This window comes from Corvus hawaiiensis, chromosome 2 (assembly GCF_020740725.1).
Source record: "Corvus hawaiiensis isolate bCorHaw1 chromosome 2, bCorHaw1.pri.cur, whole genome shotgun sequence".
Classification (NCBI taxonomy): domain Eukaryota; kingdom Metazoa; phylum Chordata; class Aves; order Passeriformes; family Corvidae; genus Corvus; species Corvus hawaiiensis.
The window spans coordinates 320860-340657 of NC_063214.1; the positions used below are offsets into that span (position 1 = coordinate 320860).

The 19798-nt window shown below is 43.6% G+C and overlaps 1 protein-coding gene across 1 annotated transcript in view; it reads left to right on the plus strand.

Annotated features, from left to right (window-relative positions):
- The first annotated feature begins 5668 nt into the window (after positions 1 to 5668).
- Positions 5669 to 19798, plus strand: part of URB1 (URB1 ribosome biogenesis homolog) — a 42211-nt gene continuing 28081 nt past the window's right edge. Inside the window, exons 1-12 of the mRNA XM_048288445.1 lie at positions 5669 to 5832; positions 6051 to 6190; positions 7395 to 7546; positions 9068 to 9200; positions 11170 to 11266; positions 12413 to 12498; positions 14336 to 14461; positions 15105 to 15235; positions 15534 to 15729; positions 16193 to 16330; positions 16715 to 16888; positions 17444 to 17591. Of these exons, the coding sequence (XP_048144402.1) occupies positions 5694 to 5832; positions 6051 to 6190; positions 7395 to 7546; positions 9068 to 9200; positions 11170 to 11266; positions 12413 to 12498; positions 14336 to 14461; positions 15105 to 15235; positions 15534 to 15729; positions 16193 to 16330; positions 16715 to 16888; positions 17444 to 17591 (1660 nt within the window). The 5' untranslated portion in view covers positions 5669 to 5693. The remainder of the gene's footprint in view (positions 5833 to 6050; positions 6191 to 7394; positions 7547 to 9067; positions 9201 to 11169; positions 11267 to 12412; positions 12499 to 14335; positions 14462 to 15104; positions 15236 to 15533; positions 15730 to 16192; positions 16331 to 16714; positions 16889 to 17443; positions 17592 to 19798) is intronic.

Consider the following 19798-nt stretch of genomic DNA (forward strand, 5'->3'; position numbering starts at 1 on the left):
TCCTGCTTTCTCCCCTATAATTTTTTTAGGAACTGATATATGTAATTTTCATTCTATTCTCCCAGAATAAAGTTTCAAAGGAGTTCTCTAACGTTCTTTTTGGCTTTTGAGGATTAAAACAAAAAAAATTAATAAAATCTAAGAACAAAACCCCAGACTTTTCCCACATTTTTAAAAGCTTTATATTCCTGCATTCTGACACAGACAGAATCTACAGGACAGTTCAAACAAGTGGGTTGCTATCCTCTCTGTTTCTATGGAAATGAGTGTCAGACCAGTTAAAACATAGCACTTTATAGTAATCACTATATGGTGATTATTTAAAATAACAGCACATTTTTCCCAATCCAAGCTCTACTTCTATGGATACAAGCTGAAAGTAATTGTAGAGAAGTGTGTTCCATAGTTTTTTTATAATTCTAAATGTGTTTTGGAGGCTGTAAGTTGTCACAAGGTGCTATGGATAATAAGATCTAACAAGATCTTCAAGTGTGCTGTAATTTGAACTTGAGAGGACCAGTTCTGTGAGCCAGCGTTAGGAAACATTCTCGTGCGTGTAAGTAGAAGTTTGAATGAATATTGAGTGCTGTACTTAACCCAGCAGGTTTAGAAGAAGGGGAAATATTTGCTGTTTTCTGCCGTTTTTTGACTCGCTTCAGAGAGAGCAAACTCATCTGAACAAGTTTTGAGTTTTGTGTTCATGAGCTGCTCCTTGACCAAACTAGTCATAACACCATAGAGACCCTGACCAAAGGTCATAACACCAGTCAGAAGACCAAGACAGAAGATGTGACCTATGAAGTCTGTAAAGCCAATCTCCTCACGTTTCATTTGGAATGAAACCTCACTCCATTTCCTCACCACTCGCGGCAGAAAGTCCCCACTCCTCACCCTCCTGAATGCTGCCAGTCTTGCTGGCACTTCTCCTGTACACAGATTATTTTTTCTAGCAGTGCACCTGGCACTTGTATAGACACGAAGTAAGAGGCATGCCCCATCTTACAGAGCTTACTGCTGGAAACAAGAGAAAACATGACCTAAGGTGGAGGCAGAACAAATGCTCCAAGGGAAAGGTCCTGGCTTTGTTGTTCTTGCCCTCTTAAAGCACCCAAGTCATCCCTGGTCAACTCCTGACATGGCACTTCAAAGACACATGGGAAAGACTATGTGTCTTGCCTCTCAGTTTAGGAAGGACATTAGGACAGAGTGGCTGGGTGGACCACAGCCTTGGAAATCAACTCCTTTGTGAAAGTGCTTTATTATGGGTGTATGAGCCTGCCTTTGATGGGTTGTTGTCACTGTTCCCCTTTAATAAGTATTTAAGCTAAGATTTTCCAAAATGACTAATGGTTATGTACTTGAAATTCAAGACTGAAGCTTTTTAAAGCCACAGAATCAATGTCAAAACACTGAAAAGGCTGTGGCTTTTCCAAGAGCCTTGAAAACATCAGGCTTCAAGGTCTCTCGAGTTAGGTATGCAAAGGCATGGAAAACTGGTAGTGTTTCAGAAAAGAGTAGCTCATATCAATATCTAATCAGTGAAAGTTAATAGTTTTGAGATCCAGACCTCAGGCTAATTCAACCTGAGCACTGTGAAATTAGAAGCAAATAACAGAATTTGAAAATAATATTGCAGCATTTCTAAGTGCCTGCTTTTCCTATCAGGACTGTAAGGGCTTCCTGGTAAATTCTGTGACTCAGTGACTGTGTCAAACTCGCTCAGACTGGATGATACTTGAAGATTATTCCATGTGTAGAAGGTGGGAAGGATTTCAGTCCACAGAAGATATCTCAAGTATCGCAATAGATACTCAGAGCTGCTTTCAGCACATACCTCCTCTAGCTCTTCACAGCCTGCTCATTGACCTCCACACTTTTCTGTCCTCTTCCCTTCTTTTCTGATCTTTCCACCCATCTTCAGCACCTGGGCATGCAGCCCAATTCCAGACTCACACCATGCTCTGACTCAAACCCCTGGTGCTCATAATGCCTTGTGGACAGGTCCTTCCATATCGACAGGCTCTAGTATTCCTTGTGGGAGGAAGATAAACTGCCATTAGTCAGGCTTTAAAATGCACTCCTTGCACTCCAGCTAAAATAACTATGGGACTGGGGGAGGAGGAGGAAAAGGAGGAGAGGTGATTTTGATTTACAGCATCAAGAGTGAAAAAAGTTGTGGTTTTACTTCAGCCTTACCGGCCCTCATCTCCTGGGTTCACACACTGTACTTGCACATCACCTGGACTCCTCGACGCCAAACTTCTGGAATTCAGGCTCTGCAATGACTGTGTCTCCAAGTGTGTGAGCTAGCACTGGGCTGATCCGAGCAAGGATCATGGGAGTATGGGGCACAGGGCATTTGGACATGTGATGACAAAGGAGTGATAGTGTTGGGAACATCCCCTTCTCGGGAGGCTGTGCTGAGGAAGTGGTCCTGGTATCCCATCTCTTGGCAGCATCCACCCTCTCTCCTTCTGTGATCCCATGCCTCAGGAAAGCAGGAAGATTTGACAAAGAGCTCTATTTCACACTTGAAATTTTGGGAAAAAACAAAGGAAAGCTTTCTGTGGAATAATTGTGTAAACTAAGAGTGAACATTGAGAACTACAGTTTTAAAGATGTGATTTTGGATTAAATCCATTCCCTCTGAATGCTTTCTGTAGTTAATTTATACATATAATGAAAAAATTATTTTAAGAAACGAATGCATTTCCTACCGAAGTAGTGTAAGGTAGGGGACCACAACTCACATATGGCCTTGAAGTGAAACCACCACAGGGGTTACTGTAACTGGGGCTCCAGTGCCCAAATACCAGTGGGTTTAAAGAACAGGTTTGGGCTGGGATTAGCATGGGCTGTACAGCTGTGCTCAGGCAGAGGTATGTCAGCAGTCCGACTCAGGGGTAGTCCCTCATCTGTAGGGAGAGGTTGTAGGTCTGGAGATGAGGCTGAATTTGGGAAGGGTCACGAGGATGTGTTTAGGGAATGATGTAAATGCGTATCAAGAGACTTAATCTGGAGGGGTGGCAAGTAGTAGCTATAGAACAGCAAGCATCTACAGCTAAAGGCTGGAGATAGGGACTGGCTGAGCAGGACAGGAGTGTTTAAGGCTGAAATCAGAATAGAAACCTTGGTGAAGCTTTTGCATAAGAAATGGCCTTATCTGCCAAATCAGATTTTTGCATTCAGGGTTGCATGAGTGAGGATCCTGCAGCAAAGAAAAAGGTTCAGGTTTGGGAAGCAAAGGCAAGTTAGGCAGGACTGCAGGGCTGGAGCTTGGCTGTTTACATACTGTTCAGGGCAGTAAAGTCTTCAGAGGTCGTGTTGTGGCTGAGGCAGGAAAGGGTCGCTTGGCTCAATTAGTCTCATATCTAGAACTGTTCCTTGAACAAGGTGGAGAGCTGAGGTTCATGCAAGGGACCAGAAATTGTTTTTCAGACTAGAAAATGCCAGAGGGGCAATGTATAACTTGGATATGATGATATGTTCATCTGGCAAGAATTTTGATTTTCTGAAAACTGGGCAGCTCAGAAGTTACTACTTGACTCATTTGCTGCTTCCATCTCTTGCACACGTAAGCACAACAGAGCAGATGAATTTTGTCTGAGCTTGAGGTCTTTGACTGGCCCTCCATAAATGCAGCTTGCCAAAAAAACAGACTTGGGGGAGGAAAGTTGTCAGATAGAATAGAGAAAGACAAGGACACAGGCTTCAAAGTGCACTCCAGCAGAACATGGAAGTGACCTGGACGGAAGTGAAACCAGCAGTCTGCTTCTCCAGCCTCCTGGAAGCCTCTACACAGGCAATGAGGGGAGAGAATAACTGAACTTCAAGGTGAAATAAAAATAATTTTCAGTAGCATTTTCCAGTACTCCTTAAAATACTAGAACTCCTATGAAATATGGCGTGATAACTATCAGGCTTGTAAGTCCGGTCACTGGGACTTTTACCTTGAAGATCTCAGTATGGGTACTTTGAGCTTCTTAAAAGCTGTGTGAAATCAAATATTTTTTCCTAGTTCTACTAGCTCCAGCCTTCCTTTTCATCCCCTCAATAACAAAGCAACTCCCTCTTGAGAATGTTATTTACTTTCTGTATTATGTGCCTACCAATTTCTGGAATTGCAAATGTATTTGGATACTTGCATAAATTTAAGTTTCAGGAAAACCTTAAGGCTGAAACAGGATTCCAATCATCCAGAAGAAGCCACCAAAAATGTTTTATGGAAGAAGTGAGAAGTCCGTACTCTACCTCTGCATAGAATTTGCTATACTATGGTAAATTCCAAATGGAACGGCCATCTAAACAAGCAGAAAAAGAGTTGGAATGTAGCGAGTTAAATTTAAGTATTCCTGGAAACAAGAATTATTAGCAGAGCTTGGAGCACGTCGTCACTAGCAGCAGTAAGATGCTTTTAGCTTTGTTCTCCTAAGTTACTTGTAAAAAGCCCTTGTATCTAGTGTCTAGCAATTCCTGTTTTCCCATTTCCTTTTCCCCCCCAGTCTCATGTACTGCTTTTATTTTACCCTTTTGTCTTCTAACTGCACCTTCTTTTATTTTGTTCCACCCTCTGTTCTCAAAACATCACAGCACCCTCCATCAATGTGAAAGCGTTCATCCTAAATCTTAGAATGACTGTGAATGTTGCCCTCTTCTGGATCACTTTTTTTTTTACAGTATTTTGCTAAAAAAATAACAGTTTGAAAAACCCCAGAAAGATACTAATGTTGCCTTTATTACTTGCACATATGGGGGGAAAAAAAAGTTTGGATTTGGATAGATCTTTATTTTCATTTTTTCTTACTGAAATAATCTCCTTTATCTTCCACTACTGTTTCAGCTGCTGTCATTCCATACGTAACAGTTTATTGGAACAAGGCTTTTACAATTCCTCCTTATCACTGTGCTTGTCCTGGAATAACTCTTGCTGAAAGCAAGGGAAGAGTTTAGATTTTTGTTAATCTAACCCCGCCGTCTCGCAGTGGGAAGCCGTTCCCCCTTGTTGTGTCACTCCCTCCCTTGTAAATAGTCCCTCTCTCTCTTTCCCATGGGCCCCTTCAGGTACTGGAAAGCCCCAGATAGGTCACCCCGAAGTCTTTCCCTTTCCCGCAAAGAGAGGAGTATGTGAGGAAGTTCTCTCCTCTCCCTGCTTCCCGGCACCCCGCGCGTTTCCCTTGCACTCCTAAATTTAATCCGTGTTGGTTCAGGATCGCAGTGGGCTGCAGTCCTGGGAAACTGGGATGACAAAAACCTTGCAAGCAGCGATGGATGAGAGACTGCTGAAGATGGGATATTGGGAAGGAATTCTCGGCTGTGAGGGTGGGCAGGCCCTGGCACACGGTGCCCAGAGCAGCTGTGGCTGCCCCTGGATCCCTGGAAGTGTCCAAGGCCAGGCTGGACGGGGCTTGGAGCAGCCTGGGACAGTGGAAGGTGTCCCTGCCCGTGGCAGGAGGGTGGGACGGACGGCGAAACGAGATGATCGTTACGGCCCCTTCCAAACCACTCCACGATAACTATCTTTAACTCTTTTTGTCCACTTGGGCACTGATCGCTCGGAAACCCCTCACGCGAACGCTCGGCCAGGCCGGGCAGCACCCCACCTCCCGGGGGCGGGACGGGCCCGGGCCGCTCCCGCTCCGCCCGCCCCTTCCTGCGGGAACGGCGGCGGTTCCGGGGCGGTGCTGGGCTCCGGCATGGCCGGGAAGCGGAGCGGCGAGGCCGAGGAGCGGAGTGGGGAGCCCGCGGCCAAGCGCGCCTGTGGCCCGCAGGACGAGGAGTTCAATGGCGCCCGCTTCAAGGCGCTGCTGCGGGACCCCGCGGCCGCCGCCAAGGGTGAGCGGGCTCTGCTGGGCGGGAAAGGCGCGTGCTGAGGCGGCGGCCCCGGGCTGCAGCCGGCCCAGGGGACGTCGCGGGGATGGCACCAATGCTGGTGGTGGTGGTGGTGGTGGTGATGGTGATGGCGATGGTGATGGCGCTGATGGGCAGGGCCTGGCCCCCGCAGCGGGTCCCACACGTGGCGCTGGTGCCCCGGTGACGCTGTGGCTTTACAGGGCTGGAGACCTTCGTGGCCGTCGCCAAGACGCTGCCATCGCCCCAAGTGTACGATGTCGTGGAGGGATACGTGAAAATTTCCATGGAGTGTGCTGAGATATTCAAGCTTCTCGATGGAGAAAGGAAGCCTGAAAGTGAAGTAAGTTGGGCATGGGGGTTGGAAGTCACTGCCTGACGGCTACAATCCCAACAATCCCACCCTGGAGAAGAACCAACAGAAGGTAACCAGGGAACGGTCACGGCCCTATGGCTGCCAGAACTCCAGGAGCGTTTGGACAAAGCCCTCAGGCACAGGGTGGGATTGTTGGGGTGTCTGTGCAGGACCAGGAGTTGGACTGGATGCTCCTTGTGGGTCCCTTCCAGCTCGGGATTGTCTATGATTCCAGGAATAAATGCTTTGTGGTGTAAACAACTCTGATAATTGAATATGGGTTTGGTTTGGTTTTTTTTCTGGAAGTAGCAGTGGCAGAAGCACCTACCAAGTGGGAGATGCTCTTTTCAGTTCATAGATGTTCCTGGATTTAATGATACACACAACCAATAGTCCCGTCCAAATCAAGCTGTTCAGGTTCTTTAAATGTTATCAAAAGACCTTTCAGGAAATAAGGAGATCAATAGAAGCAGTTAAGAAAGCAAAACAAAAGTGGTCCAGTTAAAGTAAATGTTTTTAGATATCTCTCTGATACATCAGTATTTTTGAGAAGCCACTGGTAAAATTGACCTAATTTTTCTCATCTCAGCTGGACACAATTTATCCTCATCAGAATGTGATGAATGAACAAAAGGTTCAATAACTTTTTGCTGTGAATGCTGGTGCAGCATTGCTAACTGCTTACAATGTAACATTGTATTGTGTTCTTTTTAACCATCACTTGCTGCTCTTTGCCTTACAGTATCATTTTTGTCTGTGTAATGACAACCTGTGTTGTGTTTAGTGACAGGCTTTCGTCAACATCCTTTTGCTAACAGGGGCTAATGTTTGTAATGGGCACAGCCCCAGTGCTGTATGGATTTTGGGTTCTTCTGGAAGGTATTAATTGCAAGACTGGAACAGCCCAGATGTTTTTCTCTGGCACGTTTCATTTTTCATCATCCACTTAGGAGCTATTGTCTCTTGAAGCATTGATTCCTTGAAACTACATGCTCTCAGAAGTAATCTTTTCGAAGAGGAAGCATTAATTTGGCAGACAATCTAGAACTTAGTGTCACTTTCATATGTGGAAGCTTTCCTCTTGGAGTAGGGTTACTCTTTTTATTAATGGTGGTTTTTACTGTTTGCTCAGCTAATAATTTCAAGTCTTACCTGATATTGTCAGATATCAACATACTTCTTTATCCTGCAGATGCTGTTAATCTTTCAAGCTCTAGAAGCCATTTTACTGAGGACAGCCAGTGACCTCTCCCATTTTTCTGTTGTGGGAATGAACATTGTCAAAAAGTTGATTCATTCCTATATGAAACTGGTCTATGCTGCTTTGTATTCTGAAAACCACAGGTAAGTCTTCCTGGTTTTCTGGTGGAGAATCTCTGTCACTTGATCTGGAGGAACTGTCCTAGACATTGCAAAATTCATCTTGACTTATTGCTAATAATCCGCCTTCATTTAAAAATCCTATTCCACTTGTCATGAAGTAATTGCCTGTGGAAGTCTTTGCAAAGTGGAAGCTCTGGTACAACAAATAATTCAGTGCCGTAGGCTGCTTTCCTGAAGCTGTAGTTTTTGTCAGTTGGGCCTGTCCTGGTGAAAGCTAACATGGGTGGTACCTTGAGTCTTGTTATTTTAATGCTACTTGATTTGTGGGGTGAAATGTACTGTGTGGAACAGGGCTGGGCAGTGTTCTTGTGATGGCAAAAAGAGCTGCTCTTGAGTGGTTTATTTCCCTGTGTTTTTTGGAGTCAGGTTTTACATGTTTGTAATGGATTTTTCTCTTTCAGGCTGGCTTTTCTTGTGTAGTTTTCCCAGCCTCTTAAATCTGAGGTGGTTGTAGGTTGTTTAATAACTAACTGTGTTATCTAGTCCAGACCAAACAATTTCTCATGCACATGTGGACAGGGTGAAAGACGTTGCAAACGCCCGAGACATTTCAATACAAACCTGGGAGGAAGAGGAGAGGAGAGGAAAGAACAGACTGAAATTGGCTTGTCCAATGACTCATCTTTCAGTCTTTGAGCAGAATTGGAGAAGCTTTCTCTGCTTTCCCAGTTCATAGACACAACTGTGCTTCCTGCTCTGCACAGTTGATCTTGTTGCAAGCAGGCGTTTTAGCTGGACAGATAGTCTCAAATAGGTATGCTGGAAACAAATTTTGAAGCTGTGCAAGATCTGCACGTCTGATTAAGTGTTTAAAGTTCAGCTTCTGGAGAAATCCTTCTAGAACCTGCACAGAGGAGGCTGCGGATTTCTGATGGGAGATGCTCTGCATTTTCTGTGTGACCTCTTTGATGTGCAGAGGGATTTTCTTTACTGTATGTCCACATGGGATCTCTGCTTGAATCACATGGCTTTTTACAGATTGTCCATGACAGAAACATGATGGACAGGTTACAAGCCTGTTCATGGATAGTGGCTGTTCAGATGATGGAGGTCTGCGGTCTTGTACCCAGTGGCCCTGACATAATCCCATTGAAATAAATGGCAAACCTCTATGAATTTAGTAGTTCGTAGAATCATAGAATAATTAAGGGTTGTCTAGTCCAACCCCACTGCCATGAGCAGGTCATGTTCAAGCTGTTATTTTTGGCACTTTCTCCCTTTTAAACTACTTTATAAAGGGAATATCCAGCCCCACATTACGGTTTAATTTTGGGGACGAGTGTAAAAAGGCGTTTCCTACTCCCTTCTTCCTTCTCCCCTCTTTCCCAGCTGCTGCTATTACTGCCTAAAATAATTATTTTGTTTGTTTAACTTCCCTTCTATTTTCCCTTTAAGTTTTAATCTCTTGGTTTGGTGGTTTGTATAGCCATCATCCCAGAAATAACCTGCAGGTTTACCTCTGTTTTTTTTTTTTTTTTTTAGGATGAGCCGAGGGTGCCTCACGCTGTTGTCGGCAATGGTGGCTCAGGGCCCGGATTCAGCAAGGGATGTGTATAGTCATTTTGATTTCAATAACAAATACCTGCCTGGATTGTTGAAAAAAAGGTGTAAGAAGGTAGGTTAAGGTGCTGTCTGCCATGGAATGCTATACTATGGCTCCATCAGCTTTTTTAGCCAACTATTTAGAAAAAAGCTGTTGCCACCGTTTCTTTGCTGTATTTTCATCTGCAAGAACTTAAGTCTCCCGTCCCGTCCTGTGTCAGGCTGAAGTCCTTGATTGTGCCTGACTGGACATATGGAAGTGCCTTGTGTGTGTTTCCAAGAAGCTTTGGAGAAATACAAATGTACGGTTTCTATGAACTGCCCTTCTAGTGTCTAAAACAGAGTTGAAGTGATGGTAAACTCCTGAAAACTAGTCAGTCTTTTTGTGGTTTGGTCCCGCTGAAGTCAGTGGAAGTCGGAGAGGGGATATTGCCCAGTACTAATACAGAGTAATTGCATTTGAAAACATAAACAAGAGTTCTGAATAGTCTGTAGCTGGAAATCCTTAAGAAGAATACGTGAGTGAGGAGAAAAAGTCACTCCCTTTTTTCCAGAATAAACTATCTTGTTTCCTCCCTGTTTACTAAAAATAGTCAGGATTGACCCAAACCAGTGCTTTAGAACAAGAATATTAATGTGTCCTTCCAAATGTAAGCACATAACAAATCCACTATTACTTTCAATGCTGACATACTATTTCTGGATTTTAAAGATGACTTGCAGAGTGAATGTGTACGTTTATGTTGGGTTTGTGCCATCTGAGATAAAATTCAGACTTTTTCTTTATAAAGCAATCAAGTGGAAGGCAAAAAACCAAACACATCCCTTTTTCCCTGGAACCACCTTTTATAGTTCCGGAGCTGTCGCATTCCATGGGTTTTGAGCTCACTGCAGAAGCTGTCTGCAGGAGTATCTGCACCCTTGATTTTAAATGCTTGGGTGTAGGCTGTCGATCACAAGCTTGTTAGATACGCGAGTAAGGTACGAGGAAACAAGCATCCAGAAGGTCTTCCTCTTGCGCATAGAATAAATTCACTTTCAGTGAAATTATGTCACAACTGGCTGTCAGAGGTGAGTTTTTAACACAAAAATACTCAGCCCAAAGCTTACAGCAAAATCTTGTTTCTTTCTATTTATTTCTTCTTTGAACCCTTTCAGGAGTCCCTGCTACCTTATCTTTTGCCTACTCGGAATCTTCTTTCAGGCTTCTTTACACGCAGCTTAATTTTGCACAGCAGGTGTTGAAAGAATTGTAAATTGTGGCAGTGCTCTGTCAGGAAGTGTAGTGATAGAGTGATAGGACGAGGGGTGACTTTTTATTCGAAAGAGAGTAGATTTACATTAGATATTGGGAAGAGATTCTTGGCTGTGAGGGTGATGAGACACTCTCCAGTACAGGTTGCCCAGAGAAGCTGTCACTGCCCCATCCCTGGAAGTGTCCAAGACTGGGTTGGATGGGTCTTGGAGCAACCTAGGATATTGTGAGGTGTCCTTGCCCATGGCAGGGGTGTGGAATGAGGTGATCCTTAAGATCTCTTTCAAGTCAAACCGTTCTGTGATTCAGTGTTCCTATCCGATGATGCTGTTACAGGCCAAGATCTCACTGATTCCACTGTGCCTGAATTGGTAGTTTTATATTAGCCCCTTTTAATGGGCATTCTTGTGAACTGACTGAGCAGTGCACAAGTGAGGAAGTTCAGTGATGCAGTGTTTGGCATGAAACTGCTGTTAATATTTCCTTCTTCTTTAAATTTGTGACCTGGTCTCATATATTGAGAATTGAAAAGCACATGAACTAGTACATTTTCCTTTTTATGTTAAGGTGAACTGCTTAATGCAAGAAGTTTTTTAGCTGAGTACGCTGTGGATGAATTGCATGTAAATATATGTGTAAGGCTATATGCAATGCATTTATAGAATTTGTTTCATTTACCCATTTGTGGCACTTCTAGGGATAATCAGCAGCTGCAGTATCAATTTTGCAGCTGGGAACAATCTGTGTGCTAACAGTATTTTTTAATTTTATATTTTTATGTTTCCAGGGGAGAACAGATGTCCGCATGGCCTATATTCAGTTTGCTCTCTCCTTTCTCATTGCTGGTGATAATGCAATCTTGGCACAGGTGCTGGAATTAAAAGGTACTTCATAATTGCTTGTTGGGTTTTTGTTTTCAAGGCACACTCATTTATAGGTGATAATAAATATGACCTAATTAAAAACATGAACCAGGTAGAGAGCACTAATAAGAAGCAAAATAAATATTTTTAATCTTATTACCTGAAAAGCTTGAAGCTTCTTTGGTAGTCTAGTAAATAGGCCTCTTCTGCTTGAGAACAATATGCTGTCTGCTAAAGCTTTGCAAAAATAGAGTCTTTGGTGACACAGATGGAAAAAAAAGGTAAATCTAATATAAAACTTTGAGGTCATAGAGTCAATAAACAGAAAAAAAATTCATGGCCTCCAGCCTTGCTCGTAAGACTGTAACAGTGCATATGCTGCAGTAACTTTCTTTTTAAAAGTGTTAAAGACTGTGTGTACTTGATTTGCCTTTCTGCCCTGTGAGTTGTGACCCTTGGTAAAGTTATGAGATAATTCAGAAGGGATCTAGAAATACTGTTTGAAAAAAAGTCCTTAAGCCATTAGCTGGCAGCCGGTCATTTCTCGTATGGCGAGGGACTGAGAACTGGCTGTAATTATCTACTTCTCTTGCTCCTGCTACCCCAGGGCTGCTGATTTCCTTTAGGTGCTGGCAGTTGTTCAGTTCTTTCAGGCTGGGGATTGCACACCTCGGCCCAGTCAGTACAGCTGGCTTTCATTCCCCTGTAAGAGCCCCAGGTTCTCTATAAACTGAAGTTGTCTGACTTTGGGATGCACTGGTGAGCCAAAAGATGAGGCATGTGGTTGGAGATGGAACCTCCAAACATTTGAGAATCATGCAGTGAAACAATTGCAGGTGCTTCAATGGAAAGAATTTGAATTTACTTAAATTTTAGTATGGCATTTCAGGGCCCAAAATGTATTTAAAGTTGACAGATGCTGTAGCAGTGTTAATCAGCAAATTGGCAAATTAGCCAGTCAAGATGAAAGTAGGTTTGTCAGCATTGCTTGCTCATCACTGTAGTCATAGACACATCATCCTTCTGAACTCTGATTGCTGCCTTTTGGTTGATCCTGGAATATAACAGCAAGGTAACGTGGAAGAGGAATGGGTATGAATTCCCTGCAGCATTTTAGTATGAAAGGAGCTATCACATTTTGACTTAACATTTGAAATGTTCTCTTAGATTTCATTCCAGATATTCTTCGCTCTGAAATAAAGGAAGACAGAGTTTCTACTGTCAATCTTCTGCTCTCCACGCTGAGAACTAAGGTACGATGCACCCTTGAAACTGTGTTGTCCTGTGTTTTCTGTTTTCCTCACTGTTGGAAACGGTTCTGCAGTGATTTCTCACACAATGTTTAGTTCTTAGGACTGCCTGCAGTGTGCAGCTGCAGTGTCTGTGACTTATCACATGTGTTGGAGGTTGGTAGCTTGGATTTATTACTGTCTCAGGATGGAAGTTTGTTCTCCTTTTCCAATACCCCGTTTTAAGGAAGTCACTGCAATAGCTTTTGCTTGAATGCTAATTTCAGCTCATCTTCAGAGTGTGATGTCCAACATAGTCTAACCTTTTTGTGGGTTGGGACTGCATCAGTGCCAAGCCTGAATGTCTAAAGAACTGGAGTATTCTTGGCGCTTCCAGTGACAGTAAGATTGGTCTTTCAATTAATCAGCCTCGTGCTGAAATTGGGAGCTCAGCTAGACTTGAGTGGGTTTGTTAGCTCTGAGCTGGGTAACCATGTACAGTCGTCTTTCAGGAGAAAAAGGATTTTGTGTGATATTAGTACAGGGGCTGAGGTGTGAAAGGGGTGTCCAGGAGCTGCTGGTTGCAGTTGAAGGGTGTGTGGTACCGTTCCCCAGCAAGTCTGGCCATTGAAGCCACATCCTGTGGTCCTGCTTAGCTGAGTTTCGGCCTCACTGCTGGGATGACAGGGTTTCTGCTGCAGGAGATAAATTCTGTCAAAGATATTTCTTGGTGGGGTGGAGGAGAAGGGAAGTCTTGTAAAACTGTCTTCCCAAGAACAGAGAATTTGTTGCAAAAAAGAAAGGGTACATTCCACCCGCTGTCAAAAAGTTCTGCTGGAAAGGTAAGGCTGCTCCCCTTTGATGTTGGTTTTTCTGGTTCTTTCATGGCAGACAGAAATTACCTCGTGCTGTATCAAGGATGAGACAGCAAACAGGGAAGCAGGAATTGCTGAAAGGTGTGAGAGTTGGTTTAGTGGTGGCTGCCTTTCCTGTGCTGTTACGTTCTGAGCATGTGCCTGCCTCTTCCCTGGGATGCACTTGTTGCTTGTAGAGCAGCTGCAACTGAGATGTATTTTTATTACCTATTATTTTTTAATATCTATTCTGAACTACTGTAGCAATGTTGCATAAGCTGTTGTATAAACAGTTGAGAGAATGAAGAAAAAAATAGTTTCAAATTTAGAGCGTAACCGTAAGAGCCTGCCTCAGACTCAGACTTTTCACAACTGGCCAATTAAAGCCGAAAATGTTCTTTCATTTTGCTGTTGCAATAACACAAAAAAGGAGGAGAATAAAAAAGCTACCATTTAAATGTAAAATAAACCTCCTTGAAACTTTGTTTTCCAAATGAAGCTTTTCCTGTATGGGAGTCATACATCATGAGCTGCTACATTATTGGTGGACCCCAGCACACTGTATGACTCATTCAGCTTAGCAAGAAAAATCAGAATTAAAACAATGCCAGCATTAAAACACAGCAGAAGAACTTTTGAGAAAGTTCTTCCACTCTGTATTCCCTTTCATTCAAACTTTATCTGTAGTAGGCTTTACCATGTCTACCCCTGGGTTCCTATGGTTCTAGTCTGTGGCTGTGATGCCTTAAACATGGTCTGTGCTCTTCAGTTGAACGTGAATGCCTGTCCTGTCCAGCATGTGCAGGGTTTGCAGAGGTTGGTGTAGGGTCAAGGTGGAGCAGGAGCATGTGAGGAAGGTGTTGACAGGACAGGCAGAACCTTTTTTCTGCCCTAGTGAGGAGAGCCAGCTCTGTGTGTACTAGAAGAATGAAGTGTGTTTATTTTACCATGATTTTGTGATAACTTGCAATAAATAGAAGAGTTTGGTTTTTTCTCATTGTTTTCAGGTGGTTCACAACAAATATATCACCAAAACGCAGAAGGTGCGTTTTTTTACTGCAGAAGTGTTGCTTCACATCGCCTCACTGTACCGTTGGAATGGGATTACTGATGTCAGCCCTGGGGATTTAAAGGTCTGGTAATTTATTTCTTTGTTACTCTTAGTCCTTGTGCTGCCTTTTCCCCTCCCCCCCCCCCCCCTTTGAGTGCTCAGGTTTTGAAACAGCTCCCAGTTGCTCTGAGCTTGATGAGCTCAAAAAGAGGAATCTACTGAGCCTATTTTAAAAGATTTCTGTTGCTTCTCCGGCTACAGATTTTTCGCCTTTGTGTCTGCCCTCTTGTATTTCCTCTACCAGATGCTTATGACCCTGCCACTCCCATCCTGATATACTGTAAACACCCTTTGGAGATCTGTTTCTAGTAGGTGTCTGCTTGGAGCTGTGCAAATCTTTGACCCCATTCGTAATGGGGCATTTCAGTTCTGAATAATTTTAAGTTCTTACAATTCCTGGCAGTCCTTGTAAGTCATATGGTTCATGATTTCCCAGCCACAGTTGTCAAGAGTCTTCTCATCCTTAGGGATCTTGAGTTGTTCTGGATGTAGAAGGTTAATGGAATCGTAGAATCACAGTCCTGAAGCTTCTCTTCTTAATCTGAACAAAAGCCAAATTTTCTTTTGGCATTTCTCTAAGAGGAGCTGTATAAAATGTAGAGTGAAGCTGATATCTGTGATGCCAAATCTCATATGCCTCCTATACTCCATTTTGGTTTTTATAGGTGGCTCAAGGTTCTGAAGAGGTGGGAAAAGCGGTGGTACGAGAACTTGTGCATAGTTTCTTAATGGACCTCTGCTGCTCTCTGAAACATGGCATAACGTTCTATGATCCAAGTCTTGGAACTTCTGGCAAGTAAGTCACTGGGCAGCTGGGATTGTGCGTGGATTTTTTGCTAGAAGCAAAAGAGACCTCACTAGTTACCGTGCGTGCCCTGAAATATGTGGTATTAATTCAAAGTAATGACTGTCATGCAGAAAACATGGAGGTAAATTCAGTTCTTACTTCTCTGAGTATAAGCTCAGAAATTACACCAGGAGGGTGAGAGGTCTTGCCTTCAATTAACAGTTAGAGGAGCTGCAGAGTTCACATCCCATATAAAATGTCAAAATAAGGATTTCTTACTTAAAATAATTTTTTTTGTCTTCAACAGGGGAGGAAATGTGGTACTTCTGCACTTCCTGCTTGGTTTAAAAACTGCAACAGAAGATGAAATGGTTGCTGATCTCATGGTGAATATTCTCAAAGTATGCCCAGATTTGTTGAATAGATACTTCAAGGAGACGCGGTATTCCTTTGTTCCTAGAGTGAAGTCTGCTTGGATGGACAACATGAAGTTACTCAAGAAGGTAGGAGTATGGGTGATGGTAAAAATCCATGCTCGGAGCAGGAGGCTCTATAAACATTTAAACTGAGCTGGGAAAGAAGGAATTGGTATAAAAAGTAGTGGAAAACGTCACGTCAGTGACGTGTTTTTTGAGATGCAGCAACATCAAAGCTCAGCTAGAAAAACCTATTGTCCTTTGTGAGTGTTCTGCTGCCTTCTTGTTTAGCTTAAAATGGGCAAGTAAGATCTGGAATCTGTTGAAAAGAGATGGCCTTTAGCTGGGATGCTGGTTGCCTACAGAGGGTCCATTTAGTTGAGTAGGAATCTGGAGGATGCTCTGTAACATCTTTGCATAAAAATTGACATTTAATGTTGCCATTACTTTCGACGAGTCAAAATCCTTCTGTAGAATGCTCCCCAGAAGAAGCTGTCATCTCTGGGACTGTATCAGAGATATTAAATTTTTGGTTTTTTTTTTCTTTCAGATCTATGAGGCTCAACCAGAGATCTCCAATTCTTTTAAGACTTCAGAATTTATTCCTCTTCCCAGGTTGCTTTCTATGGTGATGGTAACAACAGTCCCTGCAGTGTGCAATAAAATAATGTTCACCCAAGGGTTAAATGTAAGAGCAATCTATAGTATTTCAGTGATTTTTCTGTTCCAGTTAGTACTGTTTGATTTAAGTGTGTGATCATTCAAGAAATTTCTGAAGTTGGTTAATTATGTGTGTTTTGTATTGTCTACCCCAGCATAAATATGGCTTGGGGAAGCACTGGAAAATTAATTAAAACCACAGATAATGATTCCAGGTACCTTTGACAAGCACCAGTTCTGCCACTGCCCGCTAGTGGTTTAGGCTGGGAATCTGAAAACCTATGGATTCTTTACTGCTAGCCAAGATTTCGGAAATAATTAATTCATTGACAAATTTTAGCACACATTACAGATTCTGTGCAAAGCATAACGGGAATCACCGAAATGTCACTAATTCGCTTCCTTCTTTTAGTTGCCCAGCACGGTGGTGAAGCACAACATCCTGTCACTGGTATCCATGGTGCTGAGAAGAGCCTTGAGGAACATTGAACACTGTTTATCTGAAGAAACTTGGCAAAGGTCACAAATCTACACGCTGCCGGCAGTGCAGGAGTTCGTGCAGCTCTACAGAGAAGCTGTCAGCAAGGTAGAAAGAAAGAGACGCTTGGGGGCTGACAGGAGGCGTTTTGCACGCTGCAGACAACTGCTCTCCTCTGTACTTTCTTCTCAAGTGGTTGCAGCCTAGGAGCCAGGAGATGGTACCCTGGGGGAGGCTGTGGATTAAATGGTGAGGTAGGAGCCTATGTTTCCTGACACAGCCGTCTGATGGGAATGCAAATAAAATTCTGGTGAGACAGATTTGTAACATCAATGGCTGTTGTGCAGCAAATGACTTCCAAGAGCAGGAAGCAAGTTCTCCTGGTTCAAGTCAATGTAGCCAGCAGAGGTTACTCAGTAGTTACTAGACAAGAGAGCACTTGAGTTGAAAGGATACCATGAAGAAGAAGAACCAAACATAAATTTTTCACAGGAAAGCTTTTCAATAAAATGTTCTTTCCAGTGCTCATATTCTGCAGAAGTGAAAGTACAGTGCTTGATTTCAGATCATTCCCTGATTGCACGCAGGGTCAGTTCCAACCTTTGTCACAGGAGCTTTGTCTTACAAAGGAGAGCTGTTGCAATTTACCCTTTTTGCTTTTAGGTTTTACCAGACATGAATAATATAGTGGCTGTCTGGCAGTCCCTTCTGAAGCAAGAGAGAGAACACTGTGGTGGCCCAGCAGAGAAAAAGGAAGGTGATGTCTCCACTGTGAAGGCAATGACTGAGACAGAAGTTGCTGAGCAGCATGGTAGGCAAAGCAGGTGGAGTTACCCCTTCTTACTTCTGTGGGAATGGGTGTTGTGAAACCCTCATCCCACCCTTAACTTCAGCAGAATCCAGATCTCGCTTGTGCATTTACTACTCGCCTTTTCTTTGTTCAGCTCTTCAGGCCATTAGAATTGCCTGAGAACACAGTTTAACATAGAGGCTGCCACTGCTGCTTGAAGGCTAAGCAGTTTGGCTTTCTGCTGTCCCAGGATCACAGAATGGTTGAGGTTGGAAGGGATCTCTGTAAACCATCTTGCCCAACATCTCTGCCTAAACCTGGTTACCCAGGTCCGTGTTCACACAGCTTTTGAGCACCCCCAAGGATGGAGACTCCAAAACCTCTCTGGGCAACCTGTGTGGGTTCTCGATCACCCTCATAGTCAGAAAGTGTTTCCTGACACTTGGAGTGTTTCCATGTTTCACTTTGTGCCCAGTGCCTCTGCTCCTGCCACTGGGTGCTTCTGGGAAGAGCCTGGCCTCGTCACCTTTGCACCCTTACTTCAGGTGTTAACATGCATTGTTGAGATGCCCCTGAGCCTTCTCTTCAGGCTGAACAGTCCCAGCTCTCCCAGCCATTCCTCACAGGAAAGATGTTCCAGTTCCTTCACAATCTTTGTGAGCCTTTGCTGGACTCTCCCCAGTGTCACCATGTTCCGGGGAGTCCAGACCTGGACACAATGCTCCTGGTTTGGCCTCCCCAGTGCTGAGAGGAAGGAGGAGCTCCCTGACACCAGAGCCTTTGGATCCTTCCCAGGCAACCTGCTCTCCTGTTGGGTGGCCTCCAGAACGTACTGGTGAATGGGGCTGTTCCTTCTCAGGTGCAGGGCTCTGCTGCTCCTCTTGTTGAACTCAGCCCTCCTGCCCTTGACTTTTCCATGTTAGTAGTTGTTTCACAGCCACAAAATAAAGCTGGCAGGGAGACTTATATGCCTGAAAAATAGTTTTTGGAGAGATTTTTCTTTGTCCAAGTTATTTTACTGGGAGGTAATTTTTTTTTAGCAGTTGGTTACTGTGGCTACACGAATGCTTGTATTGATGTAACACAGGAGTGGCAATATGAGTGTCGTAAGAGGGAGAAAGGTTGGAGTGAAGGCTTCAGGTTTCCTCTCTCAAACCCAGTTCCTCCTGAAGGGCTTGCTTCCACAGTCCCATTGCAGGGAGTAGGAAGTCTCAGAATTGTCTGTATCTTGGCCAATGGCCTGTGAAGTTTTCCTTGTAGGGCTGGAGATGAATCTGCAGCCACTTTTGCCCTTCACAGGGCATATTCCACAGAGAGACTTCCTGGAGCAGAGGGTTTTTCAGTGGATGTCCTTCTGTGGATCCCTTTGGGCAGCAAAATAGTTGTCAGCACTGACACTCCAAGGCTTGGTTGGCAGAGTGCTTGTGGAAACCAGTGGAGCAGCTAATTTCTGCAGAACTGTAGCTGTAGTTCCTCTGCATTCTGAGGTGGTAATGCTGTGTCACTTACTCCTAGCTCACTTTTTACAGCTTTATTTTTGCATTGTGGCCACTGCAGAATTCTAATGGGAGCTGAGACTCAGGCAAAGAAAGTTTATCCATGGCATTCATCCAGTTCTTCCTACCTCCCTGAGGAAGACCAAATTAACAGGAAAAAATTAGGTGTTAAATGTTTTGGCTGTCCTTCACGTACTTTGTTTCCTTTCATTAATACTGGATGACAAGTAGCTTTTATGCCTCCTCATGTTACAACTGAAACCTGAGATGGCTTTTCCTAGGAAGTAAACAGTTGCCTTAAGTGCTGTTGGTGTTTCTCTCATACAGGTATTAGTTGTCTGCCTCTTGCCAAGAGCTCACACTGAGAAAGTATTATTTTGAAAGGGGAAAAAGAAAGAAAGAAGTCTTTAACTGAAATAATAAATTTGCAACAAATGGTAGTGTATGGTCTCCGGCACTTCCCCAGCCAAACCTACCTGACATTAGTTAAAAGTAGTGTTGCCAGAAATCAGCAGCATGACCATATCCTTTCCTTCACTTTTTTCCTGTTGTTCAGCCTTAAATTAAACAGCAACAGGGCCGGTGGGATTCTTACAGTGAGTGTTCAAGTGTTCAGGTTGTGTTTTATACGTGTGAGCGCTTCTGAGGCCAGTTAGGAATCGCAGCTCTCAATCTAAGCACTGAATAAGCAGATTTCGTTTTGAAAGTATTCACACAGGAATTCTGAGGAAG